This window comes from Amphiura filiformis, chromosome 3 (assembly GCF_039555335.1).
Source record: "Amphiura filiformis chromosome 3, Afil_fr2py, whole genome shotgun sequence".
Taxonomy (NCBI): Eukaryota; Metazoa; Echinodermata; class Ophiuroidea; order Amphilepidida; family Amphiuridae; genus Amphiura; species Amphiura filiformis.
This window is the reverse complement of record NC_092630.1, coordinates 34,259,070-34,277,817: the sequence shown is the minus strand read 5'-3', so window position 1 is coordinate 34,277,817 and position 18,748 is coordinate 34,259,070. Positions and strand designations below refer to the sequence as shown.

Sequence of the window (18,748 nt, the reverse complement as noted above, 5' to 3'; positions counted from 1 at the left end):
TGGGAGTGGACTTGACCAAAGTCTATTATCTTCTCTCAGTTTTTCCTCTTTCTATACTTTCAGAAAACATCAGAATGCCTATATACATGGGTAGGTCTGGTAGAATTACTTGGAACAAAAGACTGGTCCAGAAAAGCATATTATCTTTATTTTGTGATGGCTAAAATGAGAATGTACTGCTATTTAGAAAAGTAAATGTGGGATATACGTACCCTATAAGTAAATACCACACTGCCAGTACTTTGTAACACAGTCTCGTCTGCTCCTTTGATTGCCACTGTGATGCCTTCTTCAGAATCTGTATGACCTGAAGGTGTCCTGCAACTAACACTGTGAGAAACATTAGACACAATTAGGATTAAGATGCAATAAAATGCATACCATGTAACTTATGGCACCCTTACAAAAGTGACCAATAATTACAAAATAGGTGAGAATAAAACCAAAACTGTATTATGTGCACAACATCAGTTTTCAACATTACTCATTTATCGAAAACTACAAACTTAAGCACAATTTTTTACCCTGTTACATGGCCAAATCTATTGTATATGAAATGGAAATTAATATTACACAACAATAATTAGTTTGGTTGAATCACAATTTCAATCAAAAATTGTCTTTTCATTCTAGTTCTTGCATATATGTAGTCTGTGATTTTATAACCAATTTATTTGTAATAGTTCAAGATATTCAGAGTATTCTTATTCAATTGGTAGTAAAATATTATGGTTACAATTTTGATGTCACATTATATTTTAGTTTTACCTGCTTCCAGTCCTATACTCCTGACTCAAACCACTAATATCACAAGGTTTGCCTCCAACCATCACAGAGACCACATCATCAAATTCAAGGCCTAGGTCAGTCCCCATGACAGATATGATGGTGTTCCCTTCAAGAGGCCCAGAAGGTGGCCACACCTACAAATTAAACAAATGTGATAAGTTAGTGAACATATCTAAATCATATTTTAACAGTCCAAATCACAAAATAAAATAAAGTACATTTGTGACCGTCCAGGTCGAAACGCTCGTAAAGTCGGCCCCTGGTCAAATTTGTTTTCTTCCGTGTTTGGAAAATATATATCATAAGCTTCACAATGATATATCATTTGACTTCAAACGATATCCAGAAGTGGAGTTATAACTTGTTAAACTTTGCTCCTTCAGTAAAAGGGTACATTATTTTGGCACTACATTATTTCTTTTTTTCCACATTTATTGCTGGTATTAAATATCAAATGGTCATAATTCGGTCATTTCAAATCATCCCCAACTCAACGAGGTTCAGGAATGACCTCTCATTGTTAATTGTTGGTTAACCCACCACTTGAACAGGATTTAGCCAAAGCAAACAAAGACTTAAGCTTTTTACTTATGCTATACATAAGTATAAGCTTATTATCCTCTTCAACAATAGGATTAAAGATTGGTGTTTGACTGGACTAAAATGAGAAACATGTCGGACAAATATTAGGGACATATGAATACAACCTCTATGCATATTTTGCACTGTAACTCGAAATACAATTTGCCGACTTTACTAGCAGTTTGAGATGGATGGTCACATTTGTCACCATATCTAACATTGTGGTTCCAACTATGAGTTGCATACTTGTCCATCTCCATCAAAGTACTTCAATGGATACCTACCTATCCTTGTCTTGTGTATGAGTGGTGAATCACAACAAAGCATTTGAGAAGTTCTGCAGATACCATGTAATTTTGAGGACTCTCACTTCTAATATCGCTCATTCTACAAAATCGGGTGCCAATAGCCCTTTTTCCATTCTTTGGTCCACAAACACTTTGTCGAGCATTTAGGTCATCAAATATGTTGTTTTTCTGGTAGGCGACTCAACGAGATCTACACGGACATATATAGTTTTCCATACTTTAAATGCTTTCTTCAGCCTGATTAACCCTGGCAAAGCCACAAAAATCTCTAAAAATGCATTTCCACTGCTCAAATGTCAAATCTGACCCTTAATATTTTCTTTGAATAAATGAGAAATCTTTACATATTTGTTGTTTTGTAATTAGATAACGTGCCATCATATTGTTTATCACATTATTTTTTAGTGATTAAAATGTCTTTGTGTAGTTCTAAAATAAATTTACTCCTTTTTAACACACGTTATTGGAAAGACGTAAGACAGAGATATCAACGTAGTTTGCGGCTTTTGAAAGGAAACACTCATAGGTTTTTAAAAATCACAGTAAAAATCGTGATGCTGTAGCATTTTTGGCATAGAAATTTTGTAAACATTGAAATTTTGACCGACCATGTTAAGATTGGTGAGCTACGTTACCAGAATTCCATAGTATGCACTTGTATAACAAGTACTTCCTAATAATATGCGATAGGTACCAGTGATCGAACCCCATTTATATTAGAATTAATGTTCGCAAATCACATCAAAAATATTAAAAACCTGTGAACTACGTTACTGTGAGCTACGTTACGCACTCATTTCCGCATCTTTAAAACTTCTATGAAATGGTGAAATTGGTGTTACATTTCACTCAAGTGATCTTTTGTTTGCTTTTTATGACCTTGGATTAAGTAAAAGCAGCCCATTTTGTAGCCGGTAACGTAGCTCACATTACATTGAGTTCTAGTGTTAAAAAACATCATGACTTCCTAAAAGAAAAATATACAAGTGGTGTTGGCAATCTTTTACATCTGAAAGTAGTGATACATTTACTCTTAAAAAACACAAAAAGCAGGTCTTTTTGAACAACTTTTATTTTTTCAATTTTTACAGTGGATTGGCACCCGATTTTGTAGAATGAGCGATATAGCTCTAGCATGGCTTGAATTTGTTTAATCGTTTCCTGTTAGTACAATTCGCTTATTCTTAAAGCAATATTCTTTTATAAATTTCCAGTTATCATTCAGACGCCTACTTCTATTCATCTTCAGTGGCATAATCAGTGGAGGCACCATATTGGATTAAACTTAACCGCCCCAGTTAGAAAAAAGTCACTGAATGTCGCAGGTGAACAGCATGAACAACAATTAGGGATCCCATAAATCAAGATAGACAACACAACAGAGAAGATGTGTGGGGATATGCAAATACAAGGTGGATATTGTTTTCAGATTTTTGAGTACCCATGAAGCAAGGTGATAGATAAAGTCCCAGATGGCTTTTTGTCCAAGTGTCAACACATTCTGGAAAAAAATAGTTGGCACAATGCCTGGTATCTCACACTTTGCAACCCCCACCTTTCAATGTTGGAGGATCTCAAAGACCCAGTCTGCCACACTGTCCATCTTACCCCTGATAATATAGGCACTGGACAGTTTTCATTAGTACCAGGTTCTAACCAGTTCCCACTACACTTGGAGTTATCATTCACTGTACACATGGTATTAGCCTCACACCAGCCGCACACTAATTCTGGCCTTGTGGTGGTACTTGATAAGCAGCGACTGCAGTCTGGTCTCTCAACTTCACACTTGTACAAAGTCACTGGAAGGAACAAAAGTTTAAACATTATCTGAATCTTATCTTGACTTTTCACCTATATTTCTTAAGCATAGGTATAAGACATTTATTGTTTGAGGACAAGGTCTTATAGGGAACTATTTCATGACATACCCCAATGTTTGTAGCATGTATTGTACACATTTTATAATCAACAAAACACTTGTTTTTTACTAAAAGACTAAAACTGACTGAAAACTAAGGTGAAAGCACCCTCAATGACCACTATCTCTATAGACTTGCATGTAAACCCTGATGTAAATACCATTTTTACAAAATATGAACACAAATTAAAATTGAGCATGTTGTTTTTCATAAAAAGTGTACATTGTGTTTTTCAAGCTTAGAGGTAGGTCATGCAATCACAAATAGGAACTTGTTCTTTGTATTATACAATTTGTGTTTGGAATTATAAAAGTCAGCTTGAAACAAAGGTATTTTAGATACTGGATATTTGGTGCACTGTTTAATATTCTCAAAAAAGCATGTGATATTTTCCATGATAAAGACAAGCACCCCTTGCTGTTTCTTAGAATACACATACACAATTGTATTATATGTTACTTCTCTTGGGATTATTTCTCTATAAAATATCAGACAATGAAATCATCTTACCTTTAAATCCAAAGACATCATCCAGTATTCTGTTATCATTCCATACTAAAGATAAACTGACATCCAAGTCTTGAATTTCCTCATTAAAAGTGTACTATATATATTTTATCAACATATTAAAAAAAGAAATGTTCAAAATGTGAGCTTATATATTGTTTTTGTGTCTTCTCTAATATGAATTTGTAAATGTGGTGAAAATCTATTCAGACAAACTTGGTTTCTGAGACAAATTATATGTATACATGGTTTTAAAATAACTCTATTATTGAAAAAATAAATCATTTTGAGCACTCTTATGCCCAAACTGAACAGAACTGAATAATTTGCAATATTGAATACTAGTAATAAAACAGCTTTTGCAAATATTTTTGGAATTTTTAAAATTAATTCTTGAATTATAGTTTGAAAATAACATCGTATTTATAATCCATTACTTGAATCAAAGGGGACATATCATATAACTCATTGTGTCTCCAAATTAATTAAAAAAACAACAACATTATGCTGTATTTTATCATTTCAAAAACTATTCAGTCTCATTTGGTTTGGGCATTCAAAATATTAAAAGATGTAATTTTTTGACTGAGCATTTCTTTCAGAGATAAATTGTAATTCATACATCTAGAAGGTATAGCTCGATGTATACAAAACTTACTGAGTTTGCTTGATTTAGAAAAGCAGGAAAGGGTTATGTAAGATTTAAATAGTCTATGCAGGGCTTATCTGTGGGTCATGAGCACTTCTACAAGGGGCCACCTCTTCAGAAAAGGTCAACTGTTTTTAGTTTTTGAGAATTAGATCTATTTTTACCATTCTAGGTGTACAGGTGAACTCCTCCCCTGACCTCATGGCTGCTGTCGACTCCTTGCTACCATCAATGTCCAATATGCACTTGTAGCTTGTAGCCTGTAAAAGTATTTACAGAAATAGAAATCTGTGACAATATTGTTGTCATGACACAATTTAATTATTAATTTTGTACTTTGCAGCCTTTTGATTTCTTGACAATGTTCATTCTCCAAAATCTCCCGTTGAATCTAGCTGTTTCCATTTTGAATTCCCATAAATCATCAGAGAATGTTTTGTATTAAGCAAGTAGAAGCTTAGCATGGATCATCGGTTGTGCTTTTGCTTAATTTGTTTCTGGGTGTTTACATTTCATAAGCTGATTCAATTTCAAGCGGAATTCTATTGTCTTATATACAATACTGTATTACATCATTTAAATGTAACATCAGGTATACAGCACAACAGAATAAATGTGAAATTAATTTAACACAATAAGAAAGGGTCGATTTCCATACTCTGTCCATATCAGGTAAATTCTTGCCAGTGACGGTGATATCTCTGCTTACACCTACTGGTACCAGTCTCTCTCCATCCTGGGCAACTAACTGAGGACATTCTTCTGGACCTTGTCTAGGGGCTATCTCTGGTTTCTGAAAAACAATACAAACCTCTTTTACAAAATAATATTTGTGAATGTTGAAAAAGAGGTACATAGTGACTTTCACACTACATACCTTATTAGATTGTACACTTAAAATAAATTACTAGTCAAATATGGGAGTTGAAAAGAATATTTACATTGATTCCATTAATGATGCTGTTTGTATCATCTTCCATTCTGCATGTGCTGTTGTCATGGGTACACTTGTTGCTATAGATACACCAATCACAAGCCCAGCTGCTATTGGTACAAGCTACACACCTTTGATATTTAAAAAAGGTAAGAAATATCTCACACATCTATATTTAATAATTCATTTCATACTATTTTATCGTTTGAATGAATTTCTTCATCCTAAACAAAACATGTTCTGTGTTTTGTGTCCTTTTTAGTTTCTCAGTCAAGGGGTTTTACATGTGTACACATTATTTTATGATTCTTAATTGCTAGCTCCATTACTCTTGACAATCTCACCCAGCTTATATTGTGAATCATACCAAAATTCTGTCCACATTTATCACACTTGCAAACATAGTCAACAAGACACATTAATTATAATATAAAGCAGATATATTCCATACCTACCAATACCAATTATGAACATATCTAAAGTGACACATCAGGGTTGAAATAAGCTGAGTTATACATGGTAAAAATATTTACAGCCGAAATGGTGGCCTTTTTATCAGGAAAGAGGGAGAAATACAAAATATTCAATGTTAAAGATTGGGCATCACAAAATGTAGAACTGGTGCAGTTCCCTGCTTTGTGATGTTCTAACAAAAATTATCCTGTGTAGCATCCAACCTTTGTGTTAGCCCTGACTGGTCACTACTTGCTATTGATACTTGGCTGATGCTACTTTTACATTGGTCTAACAGAGCACACCATTACCTATAATTTATTGCCTGCAATGGCTGGGACATTATAGACATATTGCACCTTCAGTTTTTATGTATCTTTTCTGAACATAGACTGACAATATTAGTTTTCTGTCAATTTGACATTTGTCCCTATTAGTATCTTACCCTATATGTGTGCTACATTCATAGAAGTTGAAATCCCTCTGCACAAACGTCACTCGCGTTTCAGTAGAAAAAACATACAACTGCATAGTGACATGATCTTGAAAAAAAAGTAAAAACAAAATCAAATAAATAAACAAAACTTGAAATATTACTCAATTGCCAGTCTCACCCTCCTAAAATTGAGATTGTGGCTTCTAAATTTTTGTACAAAAACCCATTAAAATTAGGCCCTGATGTTTCCTTCAGATGGTTTATGGTACGAACAAAAAAAGTCTCATCTCCATTTACACCTGTTTGCAGAGAACTGTCATAAATGGTCACCGGAAGCAACATAACAAATACTTAATTATATGGAGATCTCACAAAACTTAGCCATAAAATCAGGAAGAGAAGAATCTGATTTGCAAGACATTGTTCTAGGAGTAAGGAGCCAGCATCTAAACTAATCAGTTGGATACCGAAGCATGGGAGATAGAAACCTGGGAAACCAGTCCTTACCTACATTGACATCCTCAAGAAAGACATTGGACTAGAAGTAGAAGATTTTAAGATAGTGATGCAGGACACAAACCTTTGGAAAGTCAGTGTGATTCTGGAAAGCACAGATGAGAAATATACAGACTATTCACCAACAGGAAAAGTCCATGTGCTTTGTATGCTGTGACTTCTTGCATATTCATGAGGGCAGATCGTTTGATCCTGTGTGTCTAATAAATCTGAAAATCATGCACATGCCATTTGTGGCTATATCATGGAGTTGTATTATGGTTTATTATCAGTTATATGGTGCCTACGAGCGTATGTACATTTATGCACAAGATTTGAAGTGTGTGATGCAGAAAAATGTGTGGTAACAGGTGCACAATGGGTGTAGTGTTTAGTACTTCATGAAACGATTGGCCCTCATTAACTGATGATGTTGGAATTTGCCTGCTGGTGAATGGTCTGGTCCTTTCTCGTCTGTGCTGGAAAGCCACTCCCCTTGTTTTAAGCAAGTAAAGTATGCATCTCCATGGTGGTATAAAATCAGTACTGTTTTATGGCACAACTGTGATTCACAATTTTGCTTCTAATATCCAAACCACTGGTGAAACTGAACTGAAAATTTGCAATCAGATTGTTTTAGTGAAAGGCCCATTACTCAATGTAGATAATAACATCTGAGACATTAAGATCACACACCTGTGGTGAATTGTCTGATTTGGATACTGGAGTGGTTAGTTTTCAAAAACTATAATTTTGCTAAAGCAGAAATATTCTATACTTACCATTACTAGTTGTTATCCTAGGTATATCAGACATAGCAGGTGTAACACATGTTACTAAAGTAGATTATATTCCATACTTACCATTACCAGTTGTTATCCCAGGTATATCAGACATAGCAGGTGTAGTACAGGTTACTAAAGCAGATTATATTCTATACGTAGCAGGTGTAGCACAGGTTACTAAAGTAGATTATATTCCATACTTACCATTACCAGTTGTTATCCCAGGTATATCAGACATAGCAGGTGTAGTACAGGTTACTAAAGTAGATTATATTCTATACTTACCATTACCAGTTGTTATCCTAGGTATATCAGACATAGCAGGTGTAGTACAGGTTAACTTGTTACCATCTTTACTGGCTGCTACAGCAGGAATGTTATCAAATATACACTGGTACGAGGCCCCACTTCCAAGGTCTGGGAGTTGTTCTACAGTCAGGGTGATCTGAAACATTGCGATACACTTGTCATTTATAATGATCATGAACAGTGGAAAAAATCTTGTAATTTTGGTATTTCATAATAAATTGTTTCTTGAGTGAGGTTTAGCCATGACATACTTTCTTTTATTCATACATTGCAACTAATTGCAACTAAAACATATCAAAAGTCCCAGAAAAGTCCCTAATTTGCATAATAAATGTATTTCTCTCATCATAAGGGTTCAGAAAAGTATAGTTTGATCTCCGATGTACAGTTCTTGAGTTATAGGGAAAAAGGTCAAATGTCAAAATTTGGATTCCATAGGAGACAAAAATTGAAAAACTCGATGAATTTGATAAAAATGGTCCCAGATTGCTCCGCTCGCAAAAACGTATAAAAATAAATAAAAATGAGAACAGTTGCATTGTTTTGGATGTTTTGTTACCTTGGAAACCTAGCCAAAAAAAATCAAAATCCATAGAGCTCTGTTGACCTTGGCCAATTTTGTGATGTTACCTATGTAACAATGTAACAAGACATGTCAAACTACACTTTTTCTGCAGGATTTGACTCCCTGCGTAAGCGGCTATTCTGGGATTTATGCAAATTATGCACTGTTCCAGTTATTGGATTTTCGAGGACTTCTGAAGTGTTATATAAAAAGATTTTCTTAGAAATAAATGGCGATTGAATGGATGCTGTTGCAAGTAGTGGTAGCTTAATATAACCCCTCATTTTTCTTAATTTGACTTGCCTATGCTGGTGGCCTTAGTTCAAAAGGTTTGAATATGGTGTTTATCAGTTTTTGCAGACTGAACTCATCACTTCTATATCAATTATCTTTTGACCCTGCATAAATGGTATTGCAAGTTTTGAAATCCCAAATAAAAAACTTGACCCTGAAAGAATTTTTAGAAAGATATAAATTACATTGTATGAATAAATATTAAGAAAACTCTGTGGCCTCTGACATTCTTTTTTTTTATAAAATGCAAGGTGACAATACCCTGTTAGGAATGATTATGTCAAGCACAGATATAGGCAACAGAGTACTATATTAGTAATCCTTATGGGCCAATCAGTGGTTCACAGTAGCTAAGGAGAGTGGCAAGAACCCTCTGCTAAATCATGATCTTGAAAGATGTTGATTTACATGGCTCTTAAAGGACTGAGCTCCACAATCAATGATCTCTCTAATCTACACAGTGTCCGACTACAAACTACATGTTTACTCTCAAACTTGAAACATATTTTGCTTCTCTTAAGGTCAATAGGCCCTATTGTATTTTGTGGAAAGAGCGCTATTACTATTAACTTACTTGTTGTTCAGTTTCAGTGATTGGTAAACTGTCATATGGAGCCACATTACTAATAGCAACACATTGAGCATTGTTATATGGCAGCCATCTTGTAGACTCATCAGACATTGGACATTCATCATGTCGAGTGCATCTTTACAAAAGTAACAAAAGGTCACTGATAAAGTTACCTATTGGAACCTCCTGTATTCAACCTAATTATTGCCCCAACCTCAATAAGCACTCCTACAGAATTTTTCAAGTCACAAGTGACTGTCTAAGCACCCCCATAATAATCATTAGTTTAAGATCACTAATAGTGATACTTTTGGAATGGCATCTATTTTACAAAACTTTAACCAAATTAGCGCATAACATACACATGGAATGTATGCATACACATATACCAACAGAAGTGGTGACTGCATAGTCTGTCTCTTTTTGATCAAGTTCAGGCAAGGCAAAAAGTAAACAGCATCAGAAGTTATTACCAGCCAACATTGAAATTCATCTGCCATTGTGTTATAATGCTTCATCAATACACCAAATGGCATGACCAATCTGCAGGATAACCACCTATCTCATGGTAGTATAAGCCCCACAATTAATTTCATTTCATTCAATTGCGGAGCGGGTGACCACAAAGTTTCTCCAAGCACCACAATCCACAGCTAGTGAGGTAAAAGCATCTGGTTGTAAACCATTGTTGGTATCCCCAAGCTCTTCTGTATATAAGTCAGACCGCCTCTTCTTTGTCACCCTGGTGGACCTTTTCAGAAGCGCTCTTATTTCTAAAAAGCGGTCCAAGCAAGTGCTTTCCACCTGATTAGATCACTGGTACCCACAATATAATTGTTATGGGACAAAAATCAATCAGTAAACTAAGGATATACATACCTTCTCTTCAGTGTACACCATCCACAGTATGGGTCCCCATCTTGTCCTCCATTGCCGTCTATGCAGTCATCACAGGTTGTGTAGGCATCACAATTGGAAACTCTCAGTTTCAAAAGCTGCATAATACAATATTTAAATTTGGTCCATTCAAATATGAAGTGAAATTCAGAGGTTTCGGTACAAATGTATTGCTCCACAGAATTTATTGTACATGATCAGGTCAGTTAAAGCTTTGTTCTCCAGGTTAACGGCTCAAGTGAAAGAATAATTTGCAATCATGATCAGGTCATGTGCTTTTTTGTAAAACATATATTTAGTACCTCTATCATTTCCAAATTTGACTGTACCTTAATAAAAATGAATCACACTTATTGTCTTGTCACCAATGATAGAAAGTGTGCTATAACCTGTTGCAAGGTTCCTTTTATGTGTTAACCATCACATATATGTGTGACATTGTGGACAATAAAACACGCTGGGTGGTTAGCAGTACACTGTTCGAGCATGTGTAAGAAAACCTACGCTCTCGATGTGACTTGCATCACATCTTGTAATACTATGAATAATGTGTGCTGCCAATACATGCTGCATGACATGTATTTTACATGTTACCTTTGCTTTCAAATTTTGCAACACTCGCAATATATGTGACCTATATATCAGAACATGGCAATTGACTGAAACCCACATTCAAAGATAATTATAAAACATGTATGAAAAGGTAAAGAAAATAATAAGGAATTGTAATAAACTTGTCACAAAAACCACTATTCTACATCCAACATTGTTAAGAAATCAACATTTACATTTGTATTGTTTGGATTTGAAGACTGCCAATTGCCACCCATCTACCAAGTCACATCACACCTTACCAGCACTGAGAAATTGCACTCACAACCTCAGAATTTGATTATGCAAATGAGTTTTGATTTATGCAAATGAGCTACCAAATAAGCATATTTTGCGATGAAAATCTATTGGAATTTGAAGACTGCTAATTGCCACCCCTCGTCAAAATCATACACCTCACCAGTTCCAAGAAGTTGCACTCACAACCTCGTACGGACAGATGGACGGAATGAAAGACGGACAACCAGGAAACATAATACCTCAGGTGGAGTTATAAAAAGAACTAGATTCTTAGAAATGATATTATATTTGCAGACAACTCAGGAATTCTTTCACCTATACCTATTTATGCGCAATGTTTTTTTTTGCATAGCAACAAGTGCATATATACGTATACATATAAATAACAAGAAACAGGAAGAGAAAAGAAAAGAAAAAGTGTGAGTCTGGGTGTCAAATCTCAAACAGTGCCTTTAGGCATCTTCCATAAATTAAACATATTTATTTAAGTTTTATGCAAATGAAGCACTCATATACTTCTCTTGCCAACTATATGCTTACCTGTTGTTGTACCAGTATTGTCACCATTTCTTCATTTGTATCCACCTCAGCATCCTTCAATACAGGACTACCCAAACTAATCCTCTCATACTCTCTGCCAGAACTTTCCCTCTCAATATGAACTTACCTGCTTCTCTAGCCAATAGTATCTTACCTGTTGTTGTGTTAGTATTGTCACCATTTCTTTGTTTGTATCCATCTCAGCATCCATACAGGACTACCCAAACTAATCCGCTCATACTCTCTAGCAGAACTTTCCCTCTCAATATGAACTTGCCTGCTTCTCTAGCCAATAGTATCTTACCTGTTGTTGTGTCAGTATTGTCACCATTTCTTCATTTGTATCCACCTCAGCATCCTTCAATACAGGACTACCCAAACTAATCCGCTCATACTCTCTAGCAGAACTTTCCCTTTCAATATGAGCTTACCTGCTTCTCTAGCCAATAGTATCTTACCTGTTGTTGTGTCAGTATTGTCACCATTTCTTTCTTTGTATCCACCTCAGCATCCTTCAATACAGGACTACCCAAACTAATCTTCTCATACTCTCTGCCAGAACTTTCCCTCTCAATATGAACTTGCCTGCTTCTCTAGCCAATAGTATCTTACCTGTTGTTGTGTTAGTATTGTCACCATTTCTTTGTTTGTATCCATCTCAGCATCCTTCAATACAGGACTACCCAAACTAATCCTCTCATACTCTCTGCCAGAACTGTTACTCTCAATATGAACCTGTAATGTACAAATTCAAAAATTGACATTTTTCTATTTCTTATATTGTAGAGGTTATCTGCAATGCATAAATTTGAAAGCCTGATTTCCCTAAAATAAAAATTTGCTAAATTCAAGCACAAGTCATGCTAACTCAATCAGCTGTTTCATAAACGTTGTACTCATCAACACTAATCAAAATCAAGAAATCGTATGTGTCAGGTTTAATCTTGTGAGAATATGATATAGTGTATACAACAAAATACAAATTTAATCAAACTACAGAAAAAGATTATCAAAAGATCCTAGAAAAAAGGTATCCTGCCTAACTTTTGCCTATATCTTATTTTTAGAGGTTTAATCTTGTGAAAATATGAAGATGTATAGATATCCAACAAAATATAATTCTAATAATATACAAATTTTAACTTTATCAACTATAGAATAGGATATCAACAGATCCAAGCAAAAACATATCCCCAAAACTTGTTGTTTTTGACGGGGCTTTGATTTTTCACCAGGACAATGTTATGGTTAATACATTTATAAAGTTTAGAATCTCTAAATTACCTCTAATTCATTAGCATTTTTAAAACTTTGTAAGTTTTGTGCGATTGAAGAAAAAAAAGGTTGGGAACAAGCTGACAAATTAAAAAAAATTAATGTTTCTTAATTTGTGCTCCTCAAGATGAATTTCTACTTGATTTCCATAGCAATTGTGGAAATGTACAACACAAAAATTAATTTTAAGGGGTTTTGTACATTTTTATCATGAATTTGATCATAAACATTGTACATTCAACACTTCACAGAATAAGAAATGAAGCAAACAAGATCTACACTCATGAAACATTTTCAGGTATTTCTTTTTACCTTGACTAAATCACCCGTTGTTGTCCCTACAAAAGCCACAGTATGGTCCCTATGTGTGGTGGTTATGACAGAAGATGGTAAAGTATCATTCCATTCAATTACAGGAGTTGACATTAGAGGTGTAATACCTGATGCAATCTGCCAATTTGTTTGATCTGTACACTGCTGTCCTATTGCTTGCTCACGAGTTATAGACTGAAAAACAAAGGAAATCAATTAGCATAATTCAAATCTTTAGTATGGTAAATAAATAGTACTATATTAGCCTCATCACAGCTAAAAAAATAAGCTTAGTTTGGCTCAGTTGTTGAAATATATAACATTTGTAAAGGTCAAATATGAAATTTGATAAACAACAATATTTCTTGCTATTTTGCTTATATGCTAAGCTAGCCTGGCTTGAGCATTTTGCATAGGTCTTTATCATGAATTTTTCAGACCCATTTGTTTATTTTCCTGCTAAACATTAACTCTGTCTAATTTTGAAATTATGACAAAATGCAATGCCAAACATGAAATAGTTTTGTCCTGAATCATTTTCAGACAACAATGACCTCAAATTATGTACAATTGTTCCTGTAATACACATCTATAACCTGCATACGCATATTTCTCAATGCACAAACAAGCACATAATGACCTTTTGTAGCCCTGTATTTGTGCATTGTCCATTGAACGTAGGACTGATTGAAAATTTACAAGAGGAGTTCAAACAGTGAATGGAAGGTTCATTTTCAATAGCGATTTAAAAAAATGGCAGTTATGAATGACAATAAATTGTTTGCACCATCTGTTTTAAGTCATTGTATGAAATTGTCAGTTTCTTTAGGCATGACTGTTTTTCACTCCCCTCAAAACAATTACCTACCGATTTCACACAATGATATCAAAACAGATTGTTATTGTCCAACTCTATTGTCCAATTGTCCAATTTAAATGGAGCAAATAATTAGCTTGCCACAAAGCTCTTGATATTTTGGGGTACATCTTGACTCAATCATTTAAATAAATAAGTAAATAACATCATTATCTGGTACAATTAAAAAAAACATACTTACAAATTCAACACATTGAGAGCCTTGGAAATATCCAGCTCTAAATGCATCCCCTAGGGTCAGACATCCAAAAACTGCATCAAGAAAAGCTTCTTCAATATACTGCAGTTTGAATACACACAAAGCTGACTTGCTGCTTGGAATACTTGATGACAAAGGTACACCTTCATTCTCAGCAAACACTCCATAGAAGACATCATCTCCTGCATTGAGACCTAGTGATGTTGCTAAAGATGGGCCTGCTGGACCAACATAGGCAGCTTGAATTAAGTTGTAGTAGTTCCCTCCAGAACTACACTCAATAAGTATATCTGCATAGGAGTTTTCAAGTGATATGGTATTATGACATATACGGTTAACTTTGGAAACATGGGAATCTCTTTCTTCTGCACGAATATCCAGTATTTGTGATGTTGCAAAGTAAGTAAATTCTTTCAAATTAAACACTTCTGCATAGTTAAAAGCAAGGTCAACAAATCCACCATAACTGTTTACCCAGAGATTGCCATCTCTTTCAATGGCAAATAATAACTCACTTGTTACATTCAGTTCCCTCCTACTCAATGCTGACACATCATTTCTCCTGGCTTTTTCAAATGTTGCACTCACATACAGTGCATCTACACCACCATTTGTAGGTCCAGGAGCTATGATAGCTTCAGTTGATAACTTTCCTGATGCAACAACTGGGCGATTACTTTCATATAAAACAGTGTTCACATTTGACAAATCACGAGTTTGGCAAGTCCCTTGTTTCTCACTTCCACAAGTAATGAGTCTATCATGTGCATAGTCAATCAGGAGAATCTTATTATAATTGGGACAAATTTGAACACCATCTTCACATTGTGCTGCCGTGTCAGCTCTTTCTTGCCTCACAAAATCTTCTCCCAGCTGATACAGAGCATCACTGGCTCCTATGTATACAATACCAGTCTCCTTGTGAGTTACAAAATGAGTGAATTCTGAGGATGGACTAATACTGAAGGATGCCTTTTCATATGCTGCAAGATCTAGACCAATAGTCAAGTGTTTACATAAAATCAACAAAGTTAGTGTGATGATAATGAGCAGACATTTGTGTGGATCCATAATTGATATCTTTCCGTGAGCTGGAGTTGGCTTCATTCATAATTCATGGCTTAAATTCTGTCAAATAAAAGAACAATTCACAATTAGATTGATATGACATAGCTGGAAATGAAATTAGTTTTATCAATACTTTCATTATAAATGATGGAATTCCTGGTAACAGAGTGAGTTTACTGCTATGAAACTTTGTAGTTACTATGAAGTAACTGTGGTAGATAGCCTCCCATGTGTCATTTGTGCTGTTCAGCATTGGTGATTCTACATAATTAAGATTGAATAAAGACTTCCCCATATCTTCTTCTGCTGATCTACATGACAATTTAATATTTTTCTGATGGCATAAAATCTGTTCCAGAACATACATATTGAAAAGCTACAGGTTATCTAAGTTTGAAACTTGTAAATTGGGTCTGTAATTCTAAAAAAGGTTACTGATCCAATTACACAATGGATTATTCACACTGATATAAAATTGTAATGTTGCCAGAAAAGGCTTAAAATTTATCCCTTGGACTTTAAAGTTTGTCTAACTGGCATTTACTGATTGGATTGAATGAAATGTTGAAAAACCTTGACTGAAAATGATTCAATGCTTTTGTCATCATTTTGCAATTCAATATTTCAAAAATCATTATAACATCCAGCCTCTATTATTCAGCCATTATGAGACTAAGCAATACCTGATTATGATCAATAAGAATCAGAGAATTATTTAAAGGATCTATCAGAAATCTGAACACAATAATAATAATTTAAAAATTCTGTGCTAACATACCCTGCACATGATAATACCTAACAAGAAGGGTAAAATGTAAAATTTGGTCAATGTTTGGAGAGTTTATCCATACATGTAATTAAAGGAAGATTTCTAATTATCAACACTGCCATTTTCTTCAAATTTTACCAATTTTATCCTGCAAAAAAAAAAATTACCAATTGACAATTGTTTTGACACAACAACAACAAACATTTATAATTCAGCAGAAAATACATTCATGGTGCATGCAGAGCTAGCAAAAAGCAAAATAAATAACAAAATTCTTGGCCTTTCCTGTGATTCCTTCACTCTCACTTGTATTATGATTTTGTATGTATCCTATGTTTTTTGCTATTTGATGAGTGAAAAATAAATGAATGAATGAATGAATGAATGAATGAATGAATGAATGAATGAATGAAACCATGGTATTACATTTGATTATATGCAATTGAAATGAGATTACTCTTGAGTTTTCACTTGAAAGAAACCAGTGATTTGGAAATTTGGATGCAGTATGGAGATATGTTCCAAAGGCGAGGTGCTGCCATAGCAAAGGCCTGTCTCCCCACAACTGATTGGGACAAGAGGAAAATATTCAATAATAGGTTATCAAAATATACCATTAAATGCTATAAATTGTTCTGCAGGTAACCAAAAATTGGCCCATAAATGATTGAAAGCATCTTATTTTTTCGATTCATGATAGAAAAGAAAGGACATGATATATGAAAAGGAGGTAATAGGATTAATTAATTTAATAGGCAAGGCCTAAATTCAGATATGGTGCAGGTTCAGCATTCTTACAAGTTCTTCTATAATTTACTTACAGAAGCTGTATATGCAACATGTGAAAATCACAACTGAAAGTCTTTTAAAATAAATTTCTATCATGCAAAGTTTAATTTACCAGCTTGCAATGAAAAAAGTAACAACTTATTGAATTAACTGATATAGTGTTTCAGAGCCAAATTTAACAACATTAGCATTAAAAAGCAAAGGGCTGTGCGATAATTATGAGCCCTCTGGCGGGGAAAAATGTCCAAATGGCGTGACAAAAATGCTTGCTGCCCCCCCATCCCGCCTTGGCCAGGTAAATTTACATATTTAAGCGTTCCATACTGTTTTCCTTTTTATATTTTTTTTAATTAAAAGGTGCCCCATGCATATGTGGCAAAAATTGCTTGCCCTCCCCCCCTCCGCTTGCCAAAATTGCTTGACACCCTTCTGGCTCTGGGCAATTATTTCGCCAATTAATCTTATCCTCCACACAGGGCTCATAATTAATGCACAGCCCTTATAATTAAAGACAGAGATAAAAAGAATTTATCGCGTCTGATGTCACAGTCAATTACGATCCTTGATTGGTTTACACAGGTTAATAGCGCATAGAAGGAAGACAGATCTATCTGGTGCTGATCGGAGAAAAGGAATAGCAGCAAATGGCGAAAAATACGTACTTTTACAAGGCTAAAACCAGCTTTTCTAGGCATTGTTGACATGGTGCCTTCGCCAAAGAAAGTTTCCTACTATAAAGACCTAACTTTTGAGATGGTTTGCATGTTTGAAGGTGCAAAATTAACAATAAGGCGCCCGGTTATACCGCCGCGTTCACCAAGTCATCATCACGACACATGTAAACAAACCATGCTCGAATTTGATTGACAGATGACGTCAGACGCGATAAATTCTTTTTATCTCTGTCTTTAATTATAAGTAATGTTGCAATGTGAAATAAACCATTTCCACAAAGTGATTTGAATTTGTACCGTGGCAATAATCATACAAATCATACACATATCATTAAATGCATCATGCTTTCATCACTGTTTACATTGAGTATGAAAGGCTAACTTAATGAATTTACATCTGGCTAGATTGTAGCAAGCTTTTATATACAAAAAGTCCATTTAATATGAAAATTTATTATTATAACAAACATCAAAACAAAAAATATCTTAGTAATAAGGGTCAATTAGCAAGAGCCTTAGTTTTGCCTACAGAATTAGAGAAGGAGAAACAGGACTCCACCGCCATCTTGATACAGGCTTGGATCAAAAATTGGGGGTATTTGGTTTTCCTCGGAATGTGCTCGAGGCAATCGTTGTCATACAAGAGCGACATGGATGATGGTTGTATTTGAGAGATGCACTTGATGCGACCTGCACGCTAAAGCAGAGAAGCAGAATTGTTTTTGTTCGTCTCCGTGCACCGCAGGCAAGGACCTGAATACCCCCAATTTTCTCCCCATAGTTGACAGCACGATTGTATGTGGCGGTATAATGTGTCCCGGTTCTCCTTTGTGATTTTGATACTGTAATGGGTAATAATAACCATTGGCCTGGTTAGTGACAGTGACATTCATGTAG

General features: G+C 34.8%; 2 protein-coding genes across 2 annotated transcripts in view; both read right to left on the bottom strand.

Annotated features, from left to right (window-relative positions):
* LOC140147206 (plexin-A2-like) overlaps positions 1-18,748 on the bottom strand; it is a 148,509-nt gene that overhangs the window by 66,443 nt on the left and 63,318 nt on the right. The window lies entirely within an intron of this gene.
* On the bottom strand, positions 12,459-15,663 carry LOC140148069 (plexin-B-like). The gene is made up of 3 exons (XM_072169922.1): positions 14,534-15,663; positions 13,476-13,670; positions 12,459-12,623 (listed from the first exon to the last, which is right to left on the bottom strand). Exons 1-3 carry the CDS (start codon positions 15,656-15,658, stop codon positions 12,459-12,461), a joined length of 1,485 nt encoding a protein of 494 aa, XP_072026023.1. The 5' UTR covers positions 15,659-15,663.